General features: G+C 45.2%; 1 protein-coding gene across 1 annotated transcript in view; it reads left to right on the top strand.

Annotated features, from left to right (window-relative positions):
• The window catches only part of PHLPP2 (PH domain and leucine rich repeat protein phosphatase 2), a 122038-nt gene extending 95345 nt beyond the window's left edge, over positions 1–26693 (top strand). The window contains exons 8-18 of the mRNA XM_034788371.1: positions 138–368; positions 1234–1436; positions 4634–4694; positions 9826–9921; positions 16922–17077; positions 17949–18137; positions 20599–20761; positions 23070–23200; positions 24238–24348; positions 25241–25435; positions 25855–26693. Of these exons, the coding sequence (XP_034644262.1) occupies positions 138–368; positions 1234–1436; positions 4634–4694; positions 9826–9921; positions 16922–17077; positions 17949–18137; positions 20599–20761; positions 23070–23200; positions 24238–24348; positions 25241–25435; positions 25855–26137 (1819 nt within the window). The 3' untranslated portion in view covers positions 26138–26693. The remainder of the gene's footprint in view (positions 1–137; positions 369–1233; positions 1437–4633; positions 4695–9825; positions 9922–16921; positions 17078–17948; positions 18138–20598; positions 20762–23069; positions 23201–24237; positions 24349–25240; positions 25436–25854) is intronic.
• Positions 26694–27511: the final 818 nt, after the last annotated feature.

Here is a 27511-nt window from a genome sequence, read left to right as displayed (position 1 = left end):
CGCTAGGAACAAGTCACAGTTAGCTATGGGAAATAATAAAATGTAATTAGCCAGTGTATAAATTCACTGACAATGTTAAACTGGTGACTCAATTCTCCATCCCTGAATGTTTCTCGTTTTCCCTTTGCCTGCAACAGTCTCCAGACCTTATGTCTTGATGGGAATTTCCTCACATCTTTGCCAGAAGAGCTGGGACACCTGCAACAGCTCTGCTCCCTCGGGCTTTCCTTCAACAACTTCAGTGAGGTGCCAGTGGTCTGTGAGAAACTCACTGCCTTGGACAAACTGGCCATGGCAGGGAACCAGCTGGAAACCCTGAACCTTGGGGTGCTGAACAGGATGAGCCACATCAGATATGTGGATTTTAGGTAAGTGGACTCTAGCTGCTTTGACATACATCAGCCAGAGTGCTCCTCAACCTCACTTCCAGCAAAGAAAGCTGTATAAATGCTCTAGCATGTAGGCATCCTGGGTGGTTGTGTTCTTATTGGTATTTTCACAGCTTGGGAAATTCCACTTTGGAGGGTATTTAAGAGAAAAGCAGGCTAATTGTGCTGTGGCTGAGGTCGCTGAGCACTGACCAGTCCTCTGCTGTTCAGCGCTGCTGCTCTGCTACTCCTTAGTAGGGAACTCACCAGCTCTCCTGGCCTTGCCTCACTTGCTTCTCTGGAGACGAGACAGTTACTGATTTCTAGCCTGTACATTCCTGCAGCAATGGTCTGCTTCATCCTTAGAAAGACATAGTGAGACTTCTGATCAGTTAAGAGACATGAAAATCTTATAGCTGAATTAACATGTATAGCAAGTGCCTTCCCAGGTTCCTGTGTGACCACGCACAATACAGCTCTCTGTCCCAGAACCAGGCCTTTTGTCTTTTAGCCTCTGGAATCTGCCCTCAGCATCTCCTGACTGTTAAAGGTGCTCAGAAACTGAGTAGAGCCAATAATATTTAATGCAATAATGAATAGTAGGTGAACAGACGTAGGGACTGTACTGTCTGTACCCCTCCCAGAAAATCCCCCTTCACCAGGACCCTTCCTCTACCTCACTCACACCTCCACTCCTCTATCCTGGGCTTGGTCTCCAGATTCCCCATGTCCCTCCTTTTGGTGCAGTCTCCAGCCTGTCTGTTCCCCACTTCTCCCTCCTGCCATCATGTCACTCTGTCCCCCGTCTCCCCCAAAAAAACAGTTCAATGTCCTTTTCTCTGATCCTTTATCTCTGAATGTTTAGGCTGAACCACCTGAGGAGATTATCTGTTGACAGCCTGGAGGGGAACAAATCTGTGACCCACATGGATTTGCGAGACAATCAGCTGACTGACCTGGATCTGAGCTTTCTTGTCAGTCTAGAGCAGCTGCACTGTGAGCGGAATCAGCTGAGGGAACTGACTCTGAGTGGCTTCTCCCTTCGGGCCCTCTATGCCAACACCAACTGTATGTCCATTGTATCTCCTTCACCTGCCTGCTCCCTCCCCAGACCCAGGGAGAGCCCTCCTGTCACCCCCACACAGAAACACAGGTTGGCGGCTCCCTGGAGTTCAGCCCTGCTCTTAGGCCTGGTCTACACTGGGGTGGGGGGATCGATCTAAGATATGCAACTTCAGCGATGAGAATAGCGTAGCTGAACTCGACGTATCTTAGATCGACTTAGAATCACTTACTTCGAGTCCTCACGGCACGGGATCGACGGCCGCCGCTCCCCCGTCGACTCCGCTTCTGCCTCTCGCTGTGGTGGAGTTCCAGAATCGATGGCAGAGCGATCAGGGATTGATCGATCACTACCCGCCGATCCGGGTAGTGTAGACGTACTCTTAATATCCTATGGATCAGTAACCACTTTAAAGATGGAAACAGTAGCAGCCCAAGGGATTATCCCACAGAAGCTTGTTCTGCTGTGCTCTGCTCCATCCAAAAAGGGCCTCTTCTCTTAGTATTAGTATTGTTGATGGTATAGTATTTTATTTACTTGTATTATGGTCAGGAGCGCCACCAGCTTTTCTGCCACCCTAGGCAGCAGAAGGTCCCACCCCAAAATGCCGCCCCCCACAGAGGCAGTAGAAGGTCCCGCCATCGAAATACCGCTGCGGTCGTTGCCCCCCAAATTGTAGCGCCCTAGGCGACCACCTAGGTCGCCTAATGGGTTGCGCAGGCCCTGATTACGGTAATATCCAATCAGATCAACACCCCATTTTGCAAAGTGCTTTGCAGATAGAGTAAGAGTCTAACTCTTCCCTAAAGAGCCTGCCTTCTCGGTTAAGGTTATCCAACCAAGTATGTATAAAAAACAGAAGGAGAAGGCGTATCAGTCATGGGAACATGTGGCTGCATGGGCACATGCCCTGCTTTGCTTTTGGTTTTTAAAGTTATAAAACAATAGGTGCAGTTTTTAGGATCTTAATGATACCTGTAATCCCCACTGGACACCTGTCTATCCATTATTTCTTGCTGCCAGGGATGTCTTGTTTCAGTAACAACAACAACGAGGAGTCCTTGTGGCACTTTAGAGACTAACAAATTTATTTGGGCATAAGCTTTTATGGGCTAGAACTCACTTCATCAGATGCATGGAGTGGAAAATACAGGAGCAGGTATAAATACATGAAAAGATGTGAGTTGCCTTAACAAGTGAGAGGTCAATCTAACTAGACAAATCAATTAACAGCAGGATACCAAGGAGGGGAAAATAACTTTTTGAAGTGGTAATGAGAATGGAGACAGTTGACAAGAAGGTGTGAGTAACAGTAGGGGGAAATTAGTATTGGGGAAATTAGGTTTAGGTTTTGTAATGACCCAACCACTCCCAGTATTTATTCAAGCCTAATCTGAATGTGTCCAGTTTGCAAATTAATTCCAGTTCTGCAGTTTCACGTTGGAGTCTGTTTTTGAAGTTTGTTTGTTTGTTTATTTATTTTTGAAGAATTGCCACTTTTAGGTCTGTTGTTGAGTGACCAGGGAGATTGAAGTGTTCTCCTACTGGCTTTTAAAAGTTATGATTCCTGATGTCAGATTTGTGTCCATTTATTCTTTTACGTAGAGACTGTCCGGTTTGGCCAATGTACATGGCAGAGGGGCATTGCTGGCACATGATGGCATATATCACATTGGTAGATGTGCTGATGAATGAGCCCCTGATGATGTGGCTGATGTGATTAGGTCCTATGATAGTGTCCCTTGAATAGATATGTGAACAGAGTTGGCACCGGGGTTTGTATCAGGGTTTGGGTCCTGGGTTGGTGTTGTGTGGTGTATAGATGCTGGTGAGTATTTGCTTCAGGTTGGGGAGCTGTCTGTAAGTGAGGATTGGCCTGTCCCCCAGAGTCTTTGAGAGTGAGGGATCGTCCGTCAGGATAGGTTGTAGATTCTTGATGATGCGTTGGAGAGGTTTTAGTTGGGGGCTGCAGGTGACAGCTAGTGGCGTTCTGTTACTTTCTTTGTTGGGCCTGTCTTGTAGTAGGTGACTTCTGGGTACCCACCTGGTGGGTACAATAACCACCTGGGGAAGTGAAGAAACAGATTGACAGAGCCCTGCTGTGTCAGTGCTGGGGGATCCCCCTGCAGCTCCGCTGTCAGAAGTGACCTTAATTGCTGCAATCCTGCCGTGGCCTCACCAAGCCGTGGTTACCACTGCAACACCCTCATAAAGTGACTCCTGTGCATGATATGTTGCCGTGGTAACAAGGCAGCTTCCTGAGGCACCAATACCTGCACCATGATTTGAACCTCACCTGCAGCACATCATTTTCTGGCATTGTGTTTCAGTACTGAGATGGAGAGAATAATGTGACAAATTTAAATCAAATTATAAGAGCTTCTTGTGGACTTTTGTTACTATTTATGAACATGCTTAACCGTCCTTAAGCATCTCTCTCTATATATACAAAAAATGTAGCTTTTGGGAATTAGCTTTTCAGTTTTTTAGTTAGGCTGTGCCTCACTTGCCTAGGCTGATGAGCCATCCACTGAGTACAGCCTCCTGCAGCAAAGTGAACCTTCCCAACTGGTAGAACTCACTGACACTTCCCTCTAGTTCATCATGTTTTTCATAGGGAGAAAAAGAAATGGAAGTGCATTTCAGTAGCATCTTATAATAAGAGTTACAAATGGAAGGATGTCCGTGCAGATTCTCGCTTTAGTCTGTGGCATTGTTGCTTAAAGTACTGACGTTGGGTTGGAGCAAGAATGATCATTTTTGATTTGCCATGTTCACTAGCCTTCCAGAGCAATCCCGCCTCTGGTGCTTTGATTAAATGATACATGCCCTCGAGTTATTCTCATTTTGCTGCTGTTCCTGAAAGAGTGAGAATGGTTCTCTTGCTGCCCTTTGTGCTGCACTGCATCATACTAGAGACAAGAATCCTATAACCACCGCAGTAGAAATAATAATCTCTTGGAACACCCTTTTAGAGAAATATGTAGTTCTGATACCTGAGGAGAGAAGAACTGCAGCCTGGCTCTTCATACCATGGGCTTTTCCTGTCTGCAGATGCAACAAATGTCTGTTTGGGCACTAGAGATTTTGAAGGGTTGGCACTTGATATCTACCTTAGTATATTTCTGGGAAACAGTGTTTTTGTCTCTGCTGTTCCCCTTCTAGCAGTCTGGACTCATTACTATTTGCTTTATTTGATCAGGTCTGATGACTGTAAATGTTTATCCAGTCCCTACTCTGCTGACCTGCCTAGAAATCTCCTGGTAAGTGGTGACACACAAAAGGATACAGAGTGAAATCCTGGGGGGCCTGGACCACTTCCTGCAGATTCTCTGGAATCCAAGTCCTGGGCTGTGTGTATTGAGTGACACAGGCACTTTCTCTAGGCTTCTTGGGAAATTACAAGGAGAAACTTGATCATTATCAAATCTGTGTTTTGCATGGATCTATCAAAGGTCTTTGTATAGTGATTTCCACTGTTGCACAGGATCCGTCTCTTCAAAGACGTCTGCTCTTCTGTCCCTGAAAGGATGCTCAGTTGGATTTTTCTGTCCATTCAGTTAACTGTTCATTTGAAATGCCACTTTGTTATTTCAGGCCTTTTCCATCCCCAAAACTTGCCTTCGGAAGAGAAATCTTTGTTCCTTAGAACTCAGCCCTATAGCATGCCCTTCCCCCATGTGCATGTTGGCTTCCATGGGAATTCTACCACAGTTCAAGGGGTCAACATAAATGCCAGTGTCTGAGGTTTTTGTGACTCAGAAGCTCTGTTCATGTAGGAGGTAAATATGCTTCTGGAGTTAAGCACAGCAGTGATTGGATTTGGCTTGTCTATATGGGAAAGTTTTGTGAGTATGCTGGTGTAATTAAACCAGTATGTATACTACTATAACTGCCTATCAGGGATTTCTCTTCCAGAATGAGAGTGGGTTTTTCTGTTTACTTTAAACCTCTTCCAAAGCAATATTAGCTATACCACAAAAAGGCATTCTGGTACTGGAGTAGTGTGTCCACATGAGAAGTTATACTGGTATAACTGTATCAGTTTAATCCATACTGTAGCTTTTACCAGTATACCTTTCCCATGTAGACAAGCTCTTAGTCCCATTTCCTGATGGTGTTGGGAGCTTTCAGTTCATCAGCTGATTTCTCTAAGTTCGTGAAGCAACTTCCAGAATGTCCAAATGTTCCTCTTCCTGCCTTCTAGAGGAAATGGGAGGGATATAGTTCTTCTTTGAGTGATAGTCTGTATACATATTCAGCAGTTGGTGTTTGCTTGTCCAGTGTGCATGTCTCAACTTTCTGTTCAGCAGCATCCATTAGGGTGGTACATGCTTCCTTCACATCCCCATTTGTTCCAGGAAGAATATAAAAGATGGAGCTATCCAGCCACACCCTTCTTACTGCTTGTGGCATGGGTCAGAGCAGCTCACTTTTGGAGCAAACATATCTGTTTCTCATTGTGCATAGTTCTTATAGTTGGCAGTTAGTGATAGTGTTAGGTTTTTACTTTTTCCAAACTTGGGTTCTTCAGCGAAGAAAGGACTTCTCCTTCACTGAATGTTTGGTACCGATTGCCTGCCTGGGAGACCACAAGTCCTCAGACTTTGAGCTGCCCCTCATATAAGGCCATTATCTCCTGAACAACGATCATGCAAGGGGTCTGTTCCACTTCAGCAAGGGACACGTTTCAGACCATTGCAAAATCTTTATGCCCTTCTCAAAGCAGACCCCGCAGTTGAGGGAGTCCCACCTGAGGGCCTTCCTGATGGAGCAGTCTCTGCGCCGAGACTCTAATCCTGGCTTCCAGACATTGGGACTTTCTGGGGACTGGAGGTCATCAAACTCAGTGCTGGTGGCCTCCTCAAAACCTCCCACAGTACCCTTAAAATCCTCCTCATCTTCTAGGAAGCACCTGTAGGGATTTACCTGGACTTTTGATATGTCCCTCCCCACTGATGCTGTCCCAGTTCCTGGAACCAACAATGTCAGCACTGTTGCCTCCATGATCCTCAGGGCCAGCTAGATCGGTACCTTCAGCACCAACTGGGAGGGTGCACACACTCACAGAAGAAAACTACTTCTCATCCTCATTCACATAGCACAAGAACCAGGGTCAGCCAATGCAATTAATAGGCAGCAGGTTTAAAACAAACATAAGGAAGTACTTGTTCACACACCTCATAGTCAACCTGTGGAATTCATTACCAGGGGATGTTGTGAAGGCCTCAGGTATAACGGGGTTCTAAAAAAAATTAGATAAGTTCGTGGAGGATTGGTCCATCATGGCACCCATGCTCAGGCTGTCCCTAACCTCCAACTGCCAAAATCTGGGAGTGGATGACAGGATGGATTGTTCGATAATTGCCCTGTTCTGTTCATTTCCCTCCAAAGCATCTGGCACCAGCCACTGTCAGAAGACAGGATACTGGGCTAGGTGGACCATAGGTTTGACCCAGGCATGAGTACAGTACTAACCCCACCTGGAGTTCAGAACCACAAACAGCAGCAGCCTTCTCCCATGCTACAACCACAAAACCCAGAGTAGCTGGTACCAGCTAATTTGTCTTCATAATCACTGGACGAGTCGCTTATACCACACCAAGTGATGGTCACTCCAGAAGACCATAAATAATCCAGGACTTGATGAAGCATATACCAGCAACTATAGAGATTCCCACCAAAGAAATACCTGGCACACTGCACAGGCTGCTCAATATATTACATATATCGGTACCATGTTGCGTAGCAATCATGATAAACAAGGACCTACTAGATCCTGCGAAGACCCTGTGGCAGACACTAGCATCATTAGCACCAACATCAAAGTAGGCTGATAGTATCAGGTGCTGGCCTATTCATACCTGGTACAGGGATCACTAGTAGTGACTGTGGCAAATGAGAGAATGTGCCCCGGCTACCAGAATTCGGCTGCAAGCATAGGGAGCCTAGACGTTCTTGGTAGGAAATTGTACTCAACCTTGAGCTGCCAAATAAGGATATTGAACTATTAAGCAATCGTAGCAAAATATGACTACCTTGACTGGTTTTCAGTGGAATGTTTTATTGACAAACTGCTGCAGGAATTCAGAAGTGAGTTGTAAGCCATCCTGACGGGCAATTGGTTGCCAAGACAGCTCTACGGGCAGCATTGGACTCTGTGGATATGATCCCCAGGGCCATGGCAACAATGGTTATAATGTGCCATTCCTCACAGGGGACACATGACCATAGGCTTAAAGGGAGCATCCATGACTTTTGAGAGCACCAAGTAAAGATCCCACATAGGGAGTGGATCCCTAAACGATAGACAGTGTAGAGACGCTCCTCAGGAATCTGTTTGCCATTGAGTGTGCAAATACTGATTGATCATGTGGTGGATGGATGACTGATATGGCAGCCAAATGAACTCTCAGCAAGAGACCTGTTTCAGCTGGTATAGTTATTCCCACATAGCCTGGAAATATGGTGCTGGTGGGTCCAACTGGAGAATCTCATCCACTTAGAGAGGCACTGTGCTGTAGTCTCTGTTTGCATAGGCTCCTCATTTCTGACTCCAATGAGAACTACTGCTTGAGATTCATCAACTGCGGAATATGTATACAGGCTACCACTCAAAGAAGAAAAGAGGCTACTTACCTGTACAGTAACTGAGGTTCTTTGAGATGTGTAGTCTGTATATGTATTTCATCACCCATCTGCCATCCTTGCTGCTTCAGAGTCTTCACAAACCACTAAAGATGGCAAAGGAACTGGATGTAGTTGGGTGACTCCGCCCTTTGTACTCTCACCAGAATGCACAAGGATATGAAGGGCTCATATGCCACCCCAACCGACACTGCTAATTAGAAAGTTTTCTAACGCATGAACACTGGGCGTGCAAAGACCAATTGTGGAATATGAAGACAGGCTACACACCTTTAAGAACATCAGTACTGTACATGTAACTAACCTCTTTGTACTTCATATTAAGTGTTCCCCTTCCCAGAGAAGGGGTAAATACTTTGTTTGAAAAGTGCTTTGAATATGTCAGTTGCTATATGAGGTCTGGGTGTGGTTAGGGCTGAACGTTTATTTGTAAAATTTCAAGTAGTCAGACAACCCTGTGTTCCCCCTCTCAGCCAATTTGTCTCAGGAGAGGGGAAATTAGTTACTGAGAGGTCTAATCTAATCGTTGCCTCAATTTCTTAGGATTTGTGGCAAGTTTAGCTCCATAGACTTTGCCCAGTTCTAATTGTTTCACGTCTAGGCTGGAAAGTTCTCAAGTGACACCTCCCCCCACCCCATGCTATCAGAACAACATTCTCTCATTTTGTTGATTTCTACTTTCCCTTAGTATAGAGGCAGATGAGAAAAATAGAAAGAAAATAGATTTGGCAAGGCTAAATTGGTGAGATTGAGACCTATGGTTCATGGCTGTAGATCCTTGATAGAAATAGTCTGCCTGGATTTTCATGAACATAAAGTAGAACCTGATGACAGTCTGAGCTTAGGATTGATTAGGCCTGTGGATAAGAGGAGTGAGAGCAAAAGATTCTTCTGAGGATGCTTCCTGAAACACAGTGGCTTTCCCAGGTTGGTGCTCTGAGAGAGAGTGCAAGTTGCAGTTCCTCTGCTGGATTCTCTTCTATGGGACAACTCTCTCTTCAGCCCCTTTCTCATATCTTGTGGGCAGAGGTAGAGCACAGCTGTTCTTTTGAAAGAGAAGAGAGCAGTGAAGAGAGTGAAGCATCTCCTCGTAACAGAACAGACTAGCATGAAAGGAAAATGAACATTTCCCAGACTAGAAGCCCTTTAAACCAGCTTGGCATGACTAGGTGGCTGGCTGCCTTTCAGCTCTTGGTCATTAGTTCAAAATTCAGTGAGTAGGAGGTGAAAGCTGTTACGAATGGCTTTTTATTGGACCATGACGTAAAAATGTGGGGAAAGGAGATATCTTAACCCAGGTCCCAGTGGGCAGGCTACCTTCTTGTTCGGTGCTAATTTGCCCCTTGTTGGCAAGTCTCAGCAGAGAGACCAAAGACTGAATGGGCCATGGAATCTGGCCTCTCCTCTCACTCTAGCTCTGGGGTGAAGTGCATCAACATGCCAGCATAGGGAAGCTTGCCCTGCTTTTGCCACAGCTGTGGATAAAACATCATGCCATGAATCAGCACTCTTTACCAGCCCTACACTCACTGGTTTTGTTTTAAATGAGTTTGAATGAGAATTGATGTGTGTGATTGATTCTACACTGTTGTTTCTTTTTCTTTGGGTTTGTCTCTTGTGCTATTTTATATTTGTGAATCACTTGTGTGTTCCAGCAAAATCTCCACATGATGGGTTATAGGTTCAGTAGAATTCTGGTATCTTGTTGTCCCTCCTCCTCTTATGCTTTCCAGTTCCTTTTCTCAGTAACCAGCTGCTGTGTATTCCTGACTGGGCCTGCGAAGCAAAGAAACTTGAGGTTTTGGATATGAGCTACAATCTCCTCACAGAGCTTCCATCAAGGTAATAGCAAACCCCCTTCTTGGCCAAAGGTGGGACTCCCTCAAGGATGTGTGTTTTGGGGAAAAAGAGTGATAGTACTTTTCTATACCCTCTCCTCCCCTCCCCCCCAGCAATGTTTCACTTGCTTGTGATGCCAATATGTGGTGCCATGCTGTCTGGACTGTGCATATGTTCAAAACATTCATAGATTTTTAAGGTCAGAAGGGATTGTTATAATCATCTCATTTGACCTCCTGAATAACACAGGGCAAAGAATTTCATCCAGCGATTCCTGCATCTACCCCAACAATTTGTGGCTGAACTAGAGAGTATATTGTAGGAAGATGATCCAAGCTTGATTTAAAGGCTTCAAATGCTGGAGAATCTACCACATCCTGTGAGTAGATTCCAATTGCTGATTATTCTCAACAATAAAATGTATGCCTTATTTCCAGTTTGAATTTTGCTGATTTCAACTTCCAGCTGTTGGATCTTGTTGTACCTTTGTCGGATAACTTTAAAAAGCCCTGTAATATCAGGAACTTCTCCCAGTGTAGGTTATTTTAGACTGTTGCCTCTTTTCTATATGTTGCTCTTAATCCTTTTTTCCCCTCCAACTAATTAAGGGACCGAACGGCTAGGCAGCAATTCTGCGGAAAAGGACCTAGGGGTTACCGTGGACGAGAAGCTCGATATGAGTCAACAGTTTGCCCTTGTTGCCAAGAAAGCTAATGGCATTTGGGGCTTTATAAGTAGGGGCATTGCCAGCAGATCGAGGGATGTGATCATTCCCCTCTATTCGACATTGGTGAGGCCTCATCTGGAGTACCGTAATTCCTCACTTAGTCATCCCGGTTAACGTTGTTTCGTTGTTACGTTGCTGATCAGTTAGGGAACATGCTCGTTTAAAGTTGTGCAATGCTCCCTTCTAGCGTCTTTTGGCAGCCGCCTGCTTTGTCCACTGCTTGCAGGAAGAGCAGCCCGGTGGAGCTAGCTGGTGGGTGGTTGGAACCAGGGTGGACCGACAGCCCCCCTATCAGCTCCCCGCTCCCCTAAGTTCGCTGTGCAGCAGCTGCCCAGCAGGCTAGCAGTTGCAGCTGTCCCTCCCCCCACTGCCATGTGGTGCTCCTGCCCTCTGCCTTGGAGCTGCTCCCGGAGACTCCTGCTTGCTGTGTGGGGGGGAGGAAGAGGAGGGCTAATGTCAGGGTGTTCCCCTCCCCCCTGCTCTTGCACCCCGCTTACCCCATCTTCCATAGAGCAGGGGGGACACACAACAGAGGGAGCTTCCAGGCATTAGCAGCTGCAGTCCGGTGTGTGTGTGGCTCTGTCTGCCCTCCTTCCTTTCCTGCTGCCTTGTACAGTAGAATGTGAGAGTTAACCCTTGAGGGCTCAGTCAATTGCTAGTTCATCATTTAGCAGTAAGGCATTCCTTGGAAATATCCCACCCTCTGACTTCACAATCATCATCACTGTGTACCAGTATTAAATTGTTTAAAACTTATACTTTGTGTGTGTGTGTGTGTGTGTGTGTGTGTGTGTATTATATATATGTCTTTTGTCTGGTGAAAAAAATTTCCCTGATAGTAATGAGTACAAATCAGCAGTTAGGAAATACAGACAATTGATAAGGGAAGCTAAAGGTATCAGTGAAAAATCTGTGGCCAGTAAGAAGGCATTCTTTAAATATGTCAGGAACAAATTAAATCCTACCAGTGATATAGGTCTAATACTAGGCAGAATTGTAAAACTATCAGCTATGATGCAGAAAAAGCAGAGGTATTCAATAAATACAGGCGTTCTGTATTTGAAAAGAAGCAGGATGATGTGTTCTCATATCTCAATGTGATGATGAAATACATTCTGTTTTATCAGTATCTGGGGAGGATGTTAACCACCAACTGTTAAAGTTAAACATTTTTAAATCTGCAGGGCCAGATATATTGAACCCATGAATATTAAAAGAATTGTCCTAGGAGCGCTCTGAACAGTTTGGCTTGATTTTTAACAAATCTGGGAACACCAAGGAAGCAAAAGCCAAAGTTGTGTCAATATTTAAAAAGGGTAAACAAGATGACCCAGGAAATTTTTGAGTGGCTGGTTAACCTGATGATGAACCTGGACAAAATCATGAAAAGGCTGATATGAGATACAGTCAGTAAAGAATTAAATTATGATATCATAATTAATGCCAGTCAGTGTGGTCTTATGAAAAATGGTTCTTGTCAAACAAACTTGATACCATTTTTTGTCAGATTACAAGTTTGACAGACAAAGGTAATTGTGTTGACATAATATACTTAGTTTTGTAGGGCATTTGAACCATGACATTCTGATTTAAAAAAAAATCACTATGCAAAATCAAATTAAATGTATTAAAAACTGGTCAACAGATACAGAGAAAAAGGTAATTATAAATGGGGAATCATCTAGTGGAGGTGTCTCTAGTGACATCCCTCAGTATCTATTCTCAGCCCAGTGATGTTCAAAAAACATTATCAGTGATCTGGAAGAAAATATAAAATTGGTAAAAGTTTGCAGATGACACTAAAAGTGGTAGAGTGGTAAATAATGATAAGGACAGGTCAATTGTACATGCCAGCCTGGATTGCTTTGTTTGAAGGGCTCATTTGAAGTATGTATTTTAACACAGCCATTGGCATAGTCCTGCACTTCATAACAAGGGCTGTTGGTCACATTTATAAGATGGAGGACTGTATCTGAAAGAGCAGAGATTCTGGAAAGGACTTACTGGGACATAACAAGTAGAATGTGAGCTTCTGGTGCAATCCAATAACTAAGAGAGTGAATTAAATCCTTGGCAGTAAGCAATGGGGGGACCATTACTGGATACTGTATCCAGTTCTGGAGTCCACACTTTAAGAAGTATGTTGACAAATTGGAAAGGCTTCAGAAAAGAGTTACAGGAATGATTTGAGGTCTGGAAAATATGACACCTAGCCAGAGACTAAAGAAAAGCTCAATCTATTTAGAGAGACAGGGAGGGTGAGATAACAGAAGTTGGTCCAATCAAAGATATTATCTTTGATTACCTACCAATCAAAGATATTTCCCACCTTGTCTCTCTAATGTTCTGGGACCAACACGCTTACAACACTACCTCAATCTATGTAGTTTATTGAAGATTAGGTTAAGAGGTGACTTGATCACTATATGTATTTCCCTATGGGGGGGGAAAGATTTCTGATAGTCGACAGCCCTTTAGTTTGGCAGAAAAAGGTATAACAAGATCCAGTGGCTGGAAACTGAGGCTAGGCAAATTCAGAGTAGAAATAATGTGCAAATTTTTAACACAGAGAAATTAACAGAAACAACTAACAAAGGGATGGATTCTCCATCACTTGAAGTCTTTATGTCTTTCTAAAAGATGCGCCTTAGTTCAAACAAAAGTTATGGGGCTAGAATTTGGGATGACAATCTATGGCCTGTACTATGCAGAAGGTCAGAGCAGTTGATCATAATGGTCTTTTCTGTCCTCCAAATCTGTGCATATTTTTGGGCAGAGCTGCTTTAAGTTATAGGCACAGTAAATGCATGGCAAGGGCCAATGTGCCCAGAGTCATGTGATGATGATAGTATCTCAACTTTCATTTCAATTCAAATTATACTTAATTCAATCCAAGGTACTTAAGGCACTGGCTGAAGCATGCTCAGTACCATTAGCAGTTATCTTTAAGAACTCCTGAAGGATGAATGAGGTCCCAGAAGACTGGAGAAGGGCTAACATAGAACCTATCTTTAAAAAGAGGAACAAAGAGGACCTGGGGAATTATAAACCAGTCAGCCTAACTTTAATACCTGGAAACAATTATTAAACAATCAGTTTCTAAGTACCTGGAAGATAATGGGGTTATAAGAAATAGTCAGCATGGTTTTCTCAAGAACAAATCATGCCAAACCAACCGTATTTCCTTCTGTGACAGGGTTACTTCTTAAGTGGATGGGAGGGGGAGCACGAAGCAGTAGATGTGATATATCTTGATTTTTAGTAAGTCTTTTGACACAGTCCCACATGACAATCTTATAAGTTAACTAGATGAAATTACTATAAGGTGGGTATACAACTGCTTGAAAAACTGTACTTACGGAGTAGTTATCAATGGTTCACTATTAAACGGGAAGGGTTTATCTAGTGGGGTCCTGCAGGAGTCTCTCCTGGGTCTGGTACTATTCAATATTTGCATTAATGACTTGGATGATGGACTTGAGATTATGCTTATAAAATTTGCAGATGACACCAAGCTGGGACAGGTTGCAAGCACGTGGGAGGGCAGGATTGGAATTTTAAACAGTCTTGACAAATTGGAGAATTTGGTATGAATTCAACAAGATGATATTCAGTAAAGACAAGTGCAAAGTACTTAGGAAGGGAAATCAAATGCACAACTACAAAATGGAGATAGTTCTTCTGGAAAGGATTGGGATATATAGTGGATCACAGATTGAATATGAGTCAGTAATGTGATGCAGTTGCAAAAGGCTAACATCATTTTGGGATGTGTGGTATGTAAGACACAGGAGGTAATTGTCCAGCTTTACTTGTCACTGGTAAGGCCCCAGCTGTAGTACTGTGTCCAGCCATGGGCACCACACTTTAGGAAAGATGTGGACAAATTGGAGAGAGTCCAGTGGAGAGCATCAGAAATGATAAATGGTTTAGAAAACCTGGCCTATGGGGAAAGCTTAAAAAAAACTGGGCAGATTAATGTGAGAAAAGAAGACTTAGTGGGGACCTGACAATAGTCTTCAAATATTTTAAGGGCTGTTATAAAGAGGACTGTGATCAATTGTTCTCCATGTCCACTGGAGAAAGGACAAGAAGTAAGAGGCTTAATCTGCAGCAAGGGAAATTTAGGTTGGATATTAGGAAAAACTTGTAACTAAAAGGGTAGTTAAGCTCTGAAACACCTTCCAAGGGAGGTTTTGGAATCCCCATCATAAGTTTTTAAAAACAGGTTGGACAAACACATATCAGAGATGATCTGGGTTTACTTGTTTCTGACACAGCACAGGAGGCTTGACTTAATGACTTCTTGAGGTGCCTTCCATCCCTACATTTCTATGATTCTATACTTCTGGTCCTCATAGTGGCAAAGAAATAGTTGGTTAACTGATGCAGTAACATGCGTCTCGGTATGCAGAGGGCTTGAAACAATAGTTTTGAGGTGGAGAACTGCCCTGGCTGTAACTGATGCAGAGAGAGGACCAGCAGCCTCTAGAGCAGAGGTGGGCAGGCCCGCGGAACTGTCCTGCCCGGCCATTGAGCTCCCGGCCAGGGAGGCTAGCACCCCAGCCCTTCCCCCGCTGTCTCCCCCCCCTTCTGTAGCTGCACCGCAGCATGCTCTTGCTGAGCAGTGCGGCAGCATGTCTGGCTTCAGCCGGGTGGCACGGCTGCCGGACATGCTGCTCTGAGCGGCATGGTAAGGGGGCCGGGGGTTGGATAAGGAGCGGGGGATCCCGGGGGGTAGTCAGAGGACAGGGAGCAGGGGGCGGTTGGATGGGGCGGTGAGGGAAGGGGGGGTTGGATAGGCGTGGGAGTCCCGGGGGGGGCCTGTCATAAGGAGGGGGTGTGGATAGGGGTCAGGGGATGGGGAACAGGGGCGTTGGATAGGTGTGGGGTTCCAGGGGGCCTGTCAAGGGTCGGGGGTATGGATAGAGGTCAGAACAGTCAGGGGACTGGGAGCAGGGGGGTTGGATAGGTGGTGGGGTCCCGGAGGCAGTTGGGGGCGGGGGGTCCCGGCAGGGGGCAGTTAGGAGACAATGAGCAGGGGGGATTGGATGGGTCGGGAGTTCTGAGGGGGGGGGGCAGTCGGAGGGCGGGAAGTGGGAGGGGTCGGATAGGGGGCGGGGGCCAGGCTGTTTGAGGAGGCACAGCCTTCCCTACCCGGCCCTCCATACAATTTTGCAATCCCAATGTGGCCCTCAGGCCAAAAAGTTTTCCATCCCCTGCTCTAGAGCCAGGAAATAAGTGCTAGAGCAGACCAGGCTCCTGAAACCCTGAGGGTACTGAGGGCCACCATCAGCAGTACAGGGGCAGGGGCCTCCAGGCTCTTCTGAGTAGATAAAAGGAGGAATAGGCCACTGACAACTGCTGCTGGCTCTTCCTGTAAGCCAGAGGAGAAGGTGCCCCACCCCAGAGCAGGAGCTGTATGAGGAGAATTGGATATTACACCTTCATCCTTGGAGCAGGGAAAAAATGATGCTGATATCTCCTCAGCACCATTCACTGGTGGTTCCCAAATAAGCTGTCACCTGCAGTGGCTTTCAGAGCTCCATAGTGTGATGATCTCTTCCTTTCCTACATGTTGTCATGAAATAGATGCCAGAGTCAATGCTGTTAACTGAGTTATCTCACTGAAATTAATGGGGCAGTTTACACCTGTTTGTTGTTATTTTGGGCTGTCTGCAGACTCAGGTAGACATCATTGTAGTGGTTACACTCAGCTCAACTTTCTGAAATTATCTTTGCAATTATTAGGGCTAGAGACTTGGGTTGTTTTTTAAAGAAAAGCTGAGATTCTGGAGAATATGATGGTAGCCTCAAAACCGCACTGGGTTGTTGATCCAGCGCAGTTCGAGCTCAGAATCCCTTAATCAGTCAGCATTGAGAATAGTCTCTTCTGTCAGAAGGAGGAAGTCACTAAATTCTAGTCCATCCTTTGATGTTCCATTTCTCCTTCACCCTATACTGTGAAGTATGCTCAACAGTATATCTATATAGACATGCCTACCGCACAAATCAGTGATCTCCAGATACGTGTACAGTAGCTTGGATAGAACTGCAGGGGCACTCAGATACATGTGTGTACACAAAGGTAGGGGCTTGCCTGATCACACATGCCTCTCACTCTTTGCATTGTTTAAAATTCACTGACCCAGGCAATGTAATGTTCTTCAGCCCTAATTTTGTTTAATAACAGGATTAAAGACCAGGATCTTTCTGCTGTGGGGCTCTGAAAGAAGGGTGAGCCAAACTAATTCAATAAGCTCTCTGTCCTCCTAGGACCCTGAGTAGTTTGAGTCTTCGGAAGTTGATGGTGGGGCACAACCACGTGCAGAGCCTTCCACCTCTGCTGGAACACATTCCCCTGGAGGTGCTGGACCTCCAGCATAACCTGATCACTAAACTCCCGGAGATGATGTTCTTCAAGGCTCTGAAGTAAGTGGCAGCAGAACACATTTTATTAGGATGGAATCTTTTATCTAACTCTGGTGAAAGATCAGTTTCCTCTGGCTGTCTCACCTTTGGAGCTGTAAAGGGTTATGGTGCTGCTTGCGTGACTGACCGTGCCAGGTTCTGGAGCTTAATTGCCTGTTGAGTAAGAGGTAATAGGGCAGATTTGTGTTTTATGAGGCAGAGTAATCCAGGTGCCAAGGGGAGAAATCACCCAGCTGGCTGCTGAGGGAATCAGGTTTCTGTATAATAGCAGGCAAGGTGAGTGTAGTCTAACCCACCAGCCCACCAAGGAAGTTGCCTGTAGTTATTGTTGTTTCTCTACCACCATTCATATGCACATAGGAACACAAAATTCCTGCCCTGAGGAGTTTTCATTCTTTGACACCAGTATATAAGTTTTTGAGGTACAAAGGAGAAAGCAGACAGGCACTTGGATACCACTGTGATAGGTGCAGTATAAGGTGCTAGGGGCAGAGAAGACATACTCACTGGAATGGAATAATCCTAAATAAAATAAAACACAAGCTTTATACTCCCAAATGACTGTGAGAGTCTCCTGCACTCAGCTTTTTTCTACCCATTCCCTGTGTTATCTCTCAACTTAGCTCGCAAACTGTTCAGGGCAGGCACTCCCTTTTTGTTGCAAAGCACTGTGTGCATCTCCAGTACTATATAGCTAGTAATTTTTAGATTAATAGATTTTTAAGGCCAGAAGAGACCATTATAATCGTCTGTTATGATAATGCGGCCCTAGCTATCTGTCCAGGTTCTCATATGGCTTCTGTCACTGTTGTATCTGGTGAAGCGGTTTGGATGGGATGGAACCTAATGTCTCTTAATCCGTTGTTGTTAGTCTCAGGTACCTGAATGTATCTGCCAACAGCCTGGAGTCCTTGCCTGGGGAAGAGAGTCTCAGCGCGCTGCAGCTACTTTATTTGACCAATAATAACCTCACAGATCAGTGCATCCCTGACTTGGTGGGACACCCAAACTTACGGGTCCTGCACCTGGCAAACAACCAACTGCAAACCTTCCCTGCAAGGTAAATGCACACAAAAGGTGGGGAAAGGTAATGCTCAGCTAACAGGGCTAGAATCAGTCAACTCAGCTGGTTTAGAGTGAGTGGGTTTCCTTCTGTCCTGGGGAACTGGTAGGAGCTTATCAGTGTCATGGTGAGATGCTGTGCCTCTGATATGTGACTCAAGATTCACTCCTCCCAAGCATCCATCAGTATCCCTCAGGATAGTGCTGGCTGCTGTGGTTCCTGTACTCCTAGTGCGTGCCGATTGTGATGCAGGTGGGGGTGTATGGCTGGCTGAGCCTGGGGTGGCTGCATTGCTAATAGCAGTGGGCAGTGCACTTTACAGCAGCTGTTGATGTGAAGGCTGTTGAATCGTACTGTTCATACAGTCATAGATTTTCAGGCCGGAAGGCCGTTCTGATAATTTAGTCTGACATCCTACATACCTCAGGCCATATAATTTTATCCGTTGATTCCTACATTAAGTTCATAATTTGTGATTGAGCTAGAGCATCTCTCTTAGAAAGGTACCCACTGTTGATTTAAAGACTTCAGGTGACTGAAAATCAACCACATCCTTTGGTAAGTTGTTTCAATGGTTAATGACCCTCACTTTAATTTAAAAAAAAAAAGTGCTTTTATCAAGTCTGAGTCTGTTTAGAGTCAACTTCCAGCCATTGGATTTCACAATGCCTTTGTCTGTTAAAGAGACATATAGCATCAGAAATCTTACCCCCTGTAAGTACTTCTAGACAGTGATCAAATCACTTCTTAACCTCCTATTCAATAAACTAAATAGATTGACCTCAGATCATTTGGTTGGCTCTTCTCTGAACCCTTTCCAGTTTTTGAATATACTTTTTGAAGTGTGAACATGAGAACTGGACACACTATCCCAATAATGGTCTCACTAGTGCTGTAAGCAGAGGGGAACAGATTTAAAAATTTTATTAAGATGATGTTAAAAAAAAAATAGTGAGCAGAGTTTGAGCATAGAAGTTTCTGGTTATCAGGGAATAACATACAGATTATCAAGGGTGCAAAGTTTGGTTTAAGATAAGGTGGCATGAGGAATACATAATCTGCAATATCCCCGATTGGGGGTTAAAGGTTGATGGGTCAAAGTACAGACGTTGAGATATGAGGGTATGAAATTCATAAAGTGGCTATGTTCGGGTGTGGATAATAATGAGTGGATATGATGATGAGGATGGATTGACCCTCATTTGGTGAGGTTTAATGTTCAGGGAGTTTATGGTTCCAGTTCATACCTCCCTAGTTCTTCTTGATATTCCCTGCCTATACAGCCAAGGATCAAGTTACCCCTCTTACCCACAGCATTGGAATTGGCATCTCCTGTTTAGGTGGTTATCTACCATGACCCCTAAATCCTTTTCAGTTACACTACTTTCCAGAAAACAGTTCCCCATCCTATAAGTGTGACTTGTGTTCTTTGTTGGTGTATGACCTTGCATTTGTTGTATTTAAACAACAAGCACTTCAATAAGCCCAGTGTACCAAGTGGTCCAGGTCGATCTCTAGAACTGACTCATCCTTATTACTATTTACTACTCCACCAATTTTGCTTCATCTGCAAACCCTACTATGAGCGAGTCTTTATTTTCTTCCAGATCACTGCTAACGGTATTGAATAGCATTGGGCCATCAACAGACCCTGCAGGACCCAACTAGAAAAGCCCCTATTGGATGATGATTCCCCATTTAGATTTATTTTTGGTGATTTATCAGTTAGCCAGTTTTTAATGCACTTAATCTGTTAATGTATGTGTTGTATACAATGTCTTACAGAAGCCTAAGTATATTATGTCAACACATTTATCTATGTTATCCAAACTTGTAATCTCATAAAAAAAACTGTATCTAGATTGTTTGACAAGACCTATTTCCATAAAAACATGTTGATTGGCATTAATTATGCTACTATCATTTAATTCTTTGATTGTATCCTATATTGGCCTTTCCATGATTTTGCCTAGGGTCAGTGTCAAGCTAATTAAGCTATTGTTTCATGGGTCATGCCATTTATCCATATTAAATAAAACATTAGCTTGTTTCCAGTCATCTGGGACTTCCCCAGCATTCCAAGATGTGTTAAATATCTACACGAGTGACCCGCAGAGCTTCTCAGTCAAGTCCCTGGAAACTCATGGGTGCAAGTTGCCTGTGATGAGTTTCTCTTCTGCTTTCATGCATGTAGGAGCCAGGAGCAAAGGAATCAGACCACTGGGCAAATTCTGGCCTGACAGTCCCTGTTCTCACTGCCATGTCTCCTTGGACTTGCTGGCTGTCTCCTATCCATAAATCAGAAACACAGCTAGTAAGCAGCTGAACCTTTCCTTCAGCTGCTCCTCTAGTTTCTCCTGTCCAGGGAGCAGATTAACCCTTTGGGTCCTGTGCCTATGAATTCTGACAGTGGCAGGTTCTGGCTCATGAGATGTGCTACTTTGAATTTCCCCTTCAGCAAACTGAGCAAACTGGAGCAACTGGAAGAGCTGAACCTGAGTGGCAACAAGCTGAAGACGATTCCTACAACGATCGCAAACTGCAAGCAGCTGCACACACTTATTGCACACTCAAATGAGATCAGTATCTTCCCAGAGATCCTGCACCTACCTCGTATTCAGGTACCCCTGAAGGGTGAAAGGCTTCAGGAAATAGTTGGAGTGGATGGATAACAGTGGAATTCCTGGGAGAGGAACTGCAGGCTCCAGCATTAGAGATGCAGGTCCCATAGAGGGTATAATATGTGCATCCTGTATCTATTCTGTTCCTTCTTGTTTGTCTCCTCTCTAAATTAAAGTCATAGACTTATCATTCCCTCCTACATATTCATTGCCCATCTCTGAACCCCCTCAATTTCTATCATTCATGAGACACGAGGAGCAGAACTGAACACCCAAGTCCAGCACATCTGTATGGGGCCCAATCACTACATTTCCCACCACCTCTGACCAACATCCCTGTGGGGCCCTGTTACTACATTCTCCACCCCATTTAGGATCTCCCCCCAACTCCTAAGAGCTCTGTCACTATACAAGAACATAAGAACGGCCATACTGGGTTAGACCACAGGTCCATCAAGCCCAGTATCTTGTCCTCTGACAGTGGCCAATGGCAGGTGCCCCAAAGGGAATGAACAGACAGGTTATCATCAAGTGATCCATGCCCTGTCACCCAATCCCAGCTTCTGGTAAACAGAGGCTAGGGACACCATTCCTGCCCATCCTGGCTAATAGCCATTGATGGACCTATCCTCCATGAATCTATCTAGCTCCCTTTTGAATCCCATTATAGTATTGGCCTTCACAACACCCTCTGGCAAGTATTTCCACTGGTTGACAGTGTGTTGCGTGAAAAAATACTTTCTTGTGTTTGTTTTAAACCTGCTACCTATTAATTTTATTTGGTGGCCTCTTGTTCTTGTATTATGAGAAGGAGTAAATAACACTTCCTTATTTACTTTCTCTATACCACTCATGATTTTATAGACCTGTATTATATCTCCCCATAGTTGCCTCTTTTCCAAGCTGAAAAGTCCCAGTTTTATTAATCTCTCCTCATATGGAAGCCGTTCTATACCCCTAATCATTTTTGTTGCCCTTTTCTGAACCTTTTCCAATTCCAATACATCTTTTTTGAGATGGGGCGACCACATCTGCACACAGTATTCAAGATGCGGGTGTACCATCGATTTATTTAGAGGCAGTATGATATTTTCTGTCTTATTATCTATCCCTTTCTTGATGATTCCCAACATTGTGTTCACTTTTTTGACTGCCACTGCACATTGAGTGGATGATTTCAGAGAATTATCCACAATGACTCCAAGATCTCTTTCTTGAGTGGTAACAGTTAATTTAGACCCCATCATTGTATATGTATAGTTAGGATTATGTTTTCCAATGTGCATTACTTTGAATTTATCAACATTAAATTTCATCTGCCATTTTGTTGCCCAGTCGTCCAGTTTTGTGAGATCCTTTTGTAGCTCTTTGCAGTCTGCCTGGGACTTAACTATCTTGAGTAGTTTTGTATCATCTGCAAATTTTGCCGCCTCTCTGTTTACCCCTTTTTCCAGATTGTTTATGAATATGTTAAATAGGACTGGGCCCAGTATAGATCCTTGGGGGACACCACTATTTACCTCTCTCCATTCTGAAAACTGACCATTTATTCCTACTCTTTGTTTCCTATCTTTTAACCAGTTACCAATCCATGAGAGAACCTTCCCTCTTATCCCATGACTGCTTATTTTGCTTAAGAGCCTTTGGTGAGGGACCTTGTCAAAGGCTTTCTGAAAATCTAAATACACTATATCCACTGGATCTCCTTTGTCCACATGCTTGTTGACTCCCTCAAAGAATTCTAGTAGATTGGTGAGACATGATTTCCCTTTACAGAAACCATGTTGACTATTTCCTAACAAATTATGTTCATCTATGTGTCTGACAATTTTGTTCTTTACGATAGTTTCAACCAATTTGCCCGGTACTAAAGTGAGGCTTACTGGCCTGTATATTTCCAATTCCATCCCATTGCTGATCTGCACTTGGTGGTGGGTTCCATCACTACATTCCCCACCCCACTGCCAATTAGATCCCAGAAATGTGTCATGAAAATGGAACTGACAGGCCTGACCTACTAGTGGTAAAGAGACTTAGAAACCACTAAAGCAAATAACTAGTGATCTGTGACCCAGAACTGAGAGAGGCTGTCTCCCTGAAGATATTGCACTCCCCTTATAATAAGGAGTTGAGGATATAGCAGCAGGGCCTCTGGGGGTTGGAGAGAGATCCAAAATGGGGTGGGGAATATAGCGATGGGGCGCTGGAAGTGGGGGTGAAAAGAGTTATGGAGGGGAAATATAGTGACGGAGCCCTTGGGGGGTTGCAGGAAGGGATCCCTCTCTGTTATGTTTTCTCTGTTCTGCAGTTTGTAGACTTGAGCTGTAATGAACTAACAGAAATCGTGATCCCTGAGGTGCTACCAGCTACCTTGCAGGAGCTGGACCTGACTGGAAACACGAACCTGGTGCTAGAACACAAGACCCTGGACATCTTCAGGTGAGTTGTGGGGCTGCCAGGCCAATGAAGCAAGAAGCTCTCTGGGAAGGGCTTATCAGACTGGGCATAAGCTCACAAGATGCATTTTAATACAGACAAATGTAAAGTCATATGTCTAGGAACACAGAATGCAGGCCATCCCGCAAGATGGGGAACTCTGTCCTGGGAAGCCATGACTCTGAAAAAGACTTGAAGGATCATGGTGGATAAGTAACTGAACATGAGCTCCCAATGCGATTCTGTGTCCAAAAAGGGCTAATGTGATCCTTGGTTCTATAAACAGGAACCTCAAGTAGGAGTAGGGAGGTTGTTTTACCTCTGTATTTTGCACTGATGCAACCTCTTCGGCAATAATGTCCAGTTCTGGTGTCCACAACTGAAGAAGGATGTTGATAAATTAGAGAGGGTTCAGAGAAGAGCCATGAGATGATTAAAGGATTAGATAGACTCAAGGAGGTCAATCTATTTAGCTTAACAAAGAGAAGGTTAAGGGTGATTTGATCAGTCTCTAAGTACCTTCACAAGGAACACAAATTTGATAATAAGCTCTTCAGTCTAGTAGACAAATATATAACAAGATCCAGTGGTTGAAAGTTGAAGCTAGACAAATTCAGACTGCAAATAAGGTGTACATTTTTATCTATGAAGCATGTACCAGAGGTGGAAGGTAATGTGTTGACTGGGTCACTGAGCATAGCAAAAGTCGTTGACATCCCCTTCCCACAATCATTCATCCATGACCGACTAATGCTGTCTGTCTTGCAGCAGTCAAAATGCAGATTCTGGCTCTACACCAACATAGAACAGTCAGGCAAAGAATCTCTTGGTTGGCACCTTGTAGATACATAACAACAGCCCATGGAAGGCTTCGTCCTTAATCTCCTTTCCTGGTCTCAGCTTCTTCCAAGGGGCTGCTTTCTAGGAACTCTAGATTGGTAGGGTGAACTGGCCTTTAACCCTAATGCTTATGTGGAGATGCCCCAGGCTGTTGTGCATTATGTGGGAGCAGAATGACCTTTGTGGTGCTCTCTCTGCAGTCACATTGCCACCCTGAAGATTGATGCCAAGCCCTCCCTCACGGCAGACTCAGTACTCTCCTCTACGCTCTGGAATCACGGGTTAGCCGAGATGGCTGGCCAGAGGAATAAGTGAGTATTATAGCCTGATGTGGGGCTCACACATGGATCCTGAGACACCCACTCTGTTCTGGGGCAAGGGGCAGCATACAATGCTGAATGACCATCCAGCCACCAATCAAACCCTGCTGTCCCCAGGAGCTAGCCAGCCTTCTGTGGCTTCCTGGATCATTTGCCTTCTCCTGGCAACTGGGGCCTTCCTTCCCCACTCCCTTCCTTGACTAAAGTCCACATGCTCTGGGACACTGAGGGTCTCTGCCCCCCATCCCTGGATAGACCTGCCTTTGCTCTCCCTGTGTGTGTGTGTGTGTGTGTGTGCGTGTGTGCGCGCGCGCATGCACGCACACAGAAACCACTAGGTAGAACTACCTCTGCACTCCCCATGCAGGCCCTGCATGTTCCCCCTGTGCTGGCGAGGAAAGATGGCCCCATTGGTCCGGGCACTAGCCTTGGACTTGAGAAACCTGAATTTATGTTCCAGTTCCATTGCACACTTTATCAAAGGGGTAGCTGTGTTAGTCTGGATCTGTAAAAGCAGCAAAGAGTCCTGTGGCACCTTATAGACTAACAGACGTATAGCAGCATGAGCTTTCGTGGGTGAATACGTGCATCCGAAGAAGTGGATATTCACCCACGAAAGCTCATGCTCCTATACGTCTGTTAGTCTATAAGGTGCCATAGGACTCTTTGCTGATTGCACACTTCGTATGTGACCTTGGGTAGGTCATTTAGCCTCTCTTTGCCTCAGTTCCCAATATGTACAATGAGATAATAGCACTGCCCTACTTCACAGGGGTATGTGAGGAGAAATATTTTTGAGATTGTGAGTCACTCAGATACTATCGTCATGAGGCCATATAAATACCCCAAATAGATTCAAGTTGCTTTTACCCTCCCCCTATAGGCTCTGTGTGTCAGCCCTGGCTCTGGGGAGCTTTGCAGACAGTGTGGAAGCTGTGTACGGCATGTTCGACGGTGACAAGAATGAGGAGCTGCCCCGTCTCCTGCAGTGCACTATGGCAGACGTGCTACTGGAGGAGGTGCAGCAGTCGAACATAGACTCTGTGTTCATGTCTAACACCTTCCTGGTCTCCCACAGGTAGGCCAGCAGGTGCTGGGGGCACCTATTAAAACTGGTCAGACTGATGCATGGAGATGTGAGAGGGGCACAGGAGAGATCCTCTCCCAATGCAGGGTAGGGAGGCTGCACCTGTGAGCAAGGATTTGTTTGTTCCTGTAGGGTGAGAAATGTGAGGGGGTGGCTGGTTTGTTGAGGGAGAGGGGGCCGTCTTGCATCGATGGGAGAGAAGGAATCTCACTTGTTGATGCAGGATCGAGTGTGGATGGTCTCTGCAGTGTGTTCAGCTGCATCCCTCCCAATGGGTAGGTCTTGGGGTCATGGGTATATACATCACTCTGATACCTAGCACTCTGTATGAAGGAGAGGCAAGGGCCTGTTTGTTAAGTACCTGTCATTGGAAGCTGTGTTCTTTTCATATTGTCTCATCCTTCCAATAGGAAGCTGGGGATGGCTGGCCAGAAGCTGGGCTCCTCTGCTGTCCTCTGCTATATTAGACATGATGGTACTGATCTGGCTGGCAGTTTCACTCTGACATTGGCCAATGTGGGCACATGCCAAGCCATTCTGTGCCGCAGTGGAAAACCCCTGCCCCTTTCCAAAGTCTTCAGCCTGGAACAATATCCTGAGGAGGCCAGGAGAGTCAAGGAGCAAAAAGCCATCATAACTGAGGTCAGTTCTGCCTTTCTGCAGCTCAGTTTTCATCCTTCAATATGGGTTTAATAACAGCACCGGGCTCTAACCTGCTGCAGAGGACATCACAGCAGAGAGTCTACAGAGATAAATATTTGCATCTCTTTTGTCTCTGCTGCTTCCCAGCTCTGCTCCTGCTGCTGGTGGGACATTGAGCATTGAGCATTCTTGAAATGCCATACTGAACAGATAGCTGGGCATATCTGGGAGGGTGAGGGATAGGTATGAGAAGCCAGCATATCTAAAACCCCACATGGCAGAACAAACTGCCAGCTGATGTGTGGTGTCTCCCTGAGGCTCATGGTGAAGACCCTGACCTAAGCAAAGGGTCATTCACTTAGTGAAACAAATGAGCTGCTTCACTTCTTCACTCCCTCTAGCATGGAGCCACATGTATGGGGATGGATTTTAAAATGGTCATAATTTTCTGGGCTAAAAGGGTGATTTGGATCTAGTGCAGCAGGGCTCTGATTGACTATATTATGTGTGTGCGGGGAGAGGGGTTGCATCTTATTCTGAAACATATATTCTTCTTTGAGTGATGGTCCCTATGTGGATTCCAATCATGGGTGCGTATACATGCCATGTGCTGGAGCTGGAACTGTTCATAGTAGTGTCTGTCGACCCAAATGTGCATCAACCGTGTGGTGCATCCAAGGCTTTAAGAAGCTGTGCGGGTCGATGCCGCTCCAGTACCCTCTTACTGCCGCATGGCCAGAGTCAGAAACCCCATTCCTCGGTGATTGTAAGCTTGTTTCGAGTTCGCTAGTTCTTGCTGTATATAGTTATTCATAGAGTAGTTGTCCAGCCTCGTTTTTCCTGTCCCTTAGTTGTTAGTAGTCAGTTGTTGGGAATAAAAATCCAAGACTTTTCCCTTGGTGGGACTCTCTTCCCAACCGGGTTTGAATATGGTGCTTTCTGCCCTCGCTCATTCTCAGTGAGCAAAGAACATCAACGGTGCCTATACTGTCTCGGCAAAGCTCACATCGCTGCACACTGCTCTATCTGCTGCTCCTTCCCACCCCGAACACAGGAAGCTTGTGAGCTTTGCTTCTGTAAGTTCCTGATGTTGGAGGCTATGTACCCTCATGCACCACAGAAACCAGCACCGGCGGATCTGTTGGACAGCTGCTCTGCACCAGCGGCCAGCCCTACTCCCTATCTGTCTTGCCCAGCACCAGTGGCACTGCCGCATCCAATTAAGCACCATGTGCATAAAAAGCACACACATGGGCACAAGCGTAGCATTTCCTCCTCAAGCTGTGGCAGGTCGGGTGAGAAGTCACACACCAAAGATGAGGCTCCCCCGGTGAAGAAGTCTCATTCTGAGCATAAATCCCAACACCATGCTCCAATGAGGACGACCTTGGCCCCGGTACCAACCCTGCAGCCTTCGCCTCCACC

The sequence above is a fragment of the Trachemys scripta genome, chromosome 13 (assembly GCF_013100865.1).
Source record: "Trachemys scripta elegans isolate TJP31775 chromosome 13, CAS_Tse_1.0, whole genome shotgun sequence".
NCBI lineage: Eukaryota > Metazoa > Chordata > Testudines > Emydidae > Trachemys > Trachemys scripta.
The sequence above is the reverse complement of the archived record's forward strand: the minus strand, read 5'-3'. Positions and strand labels throughout refer to the sequence as shown.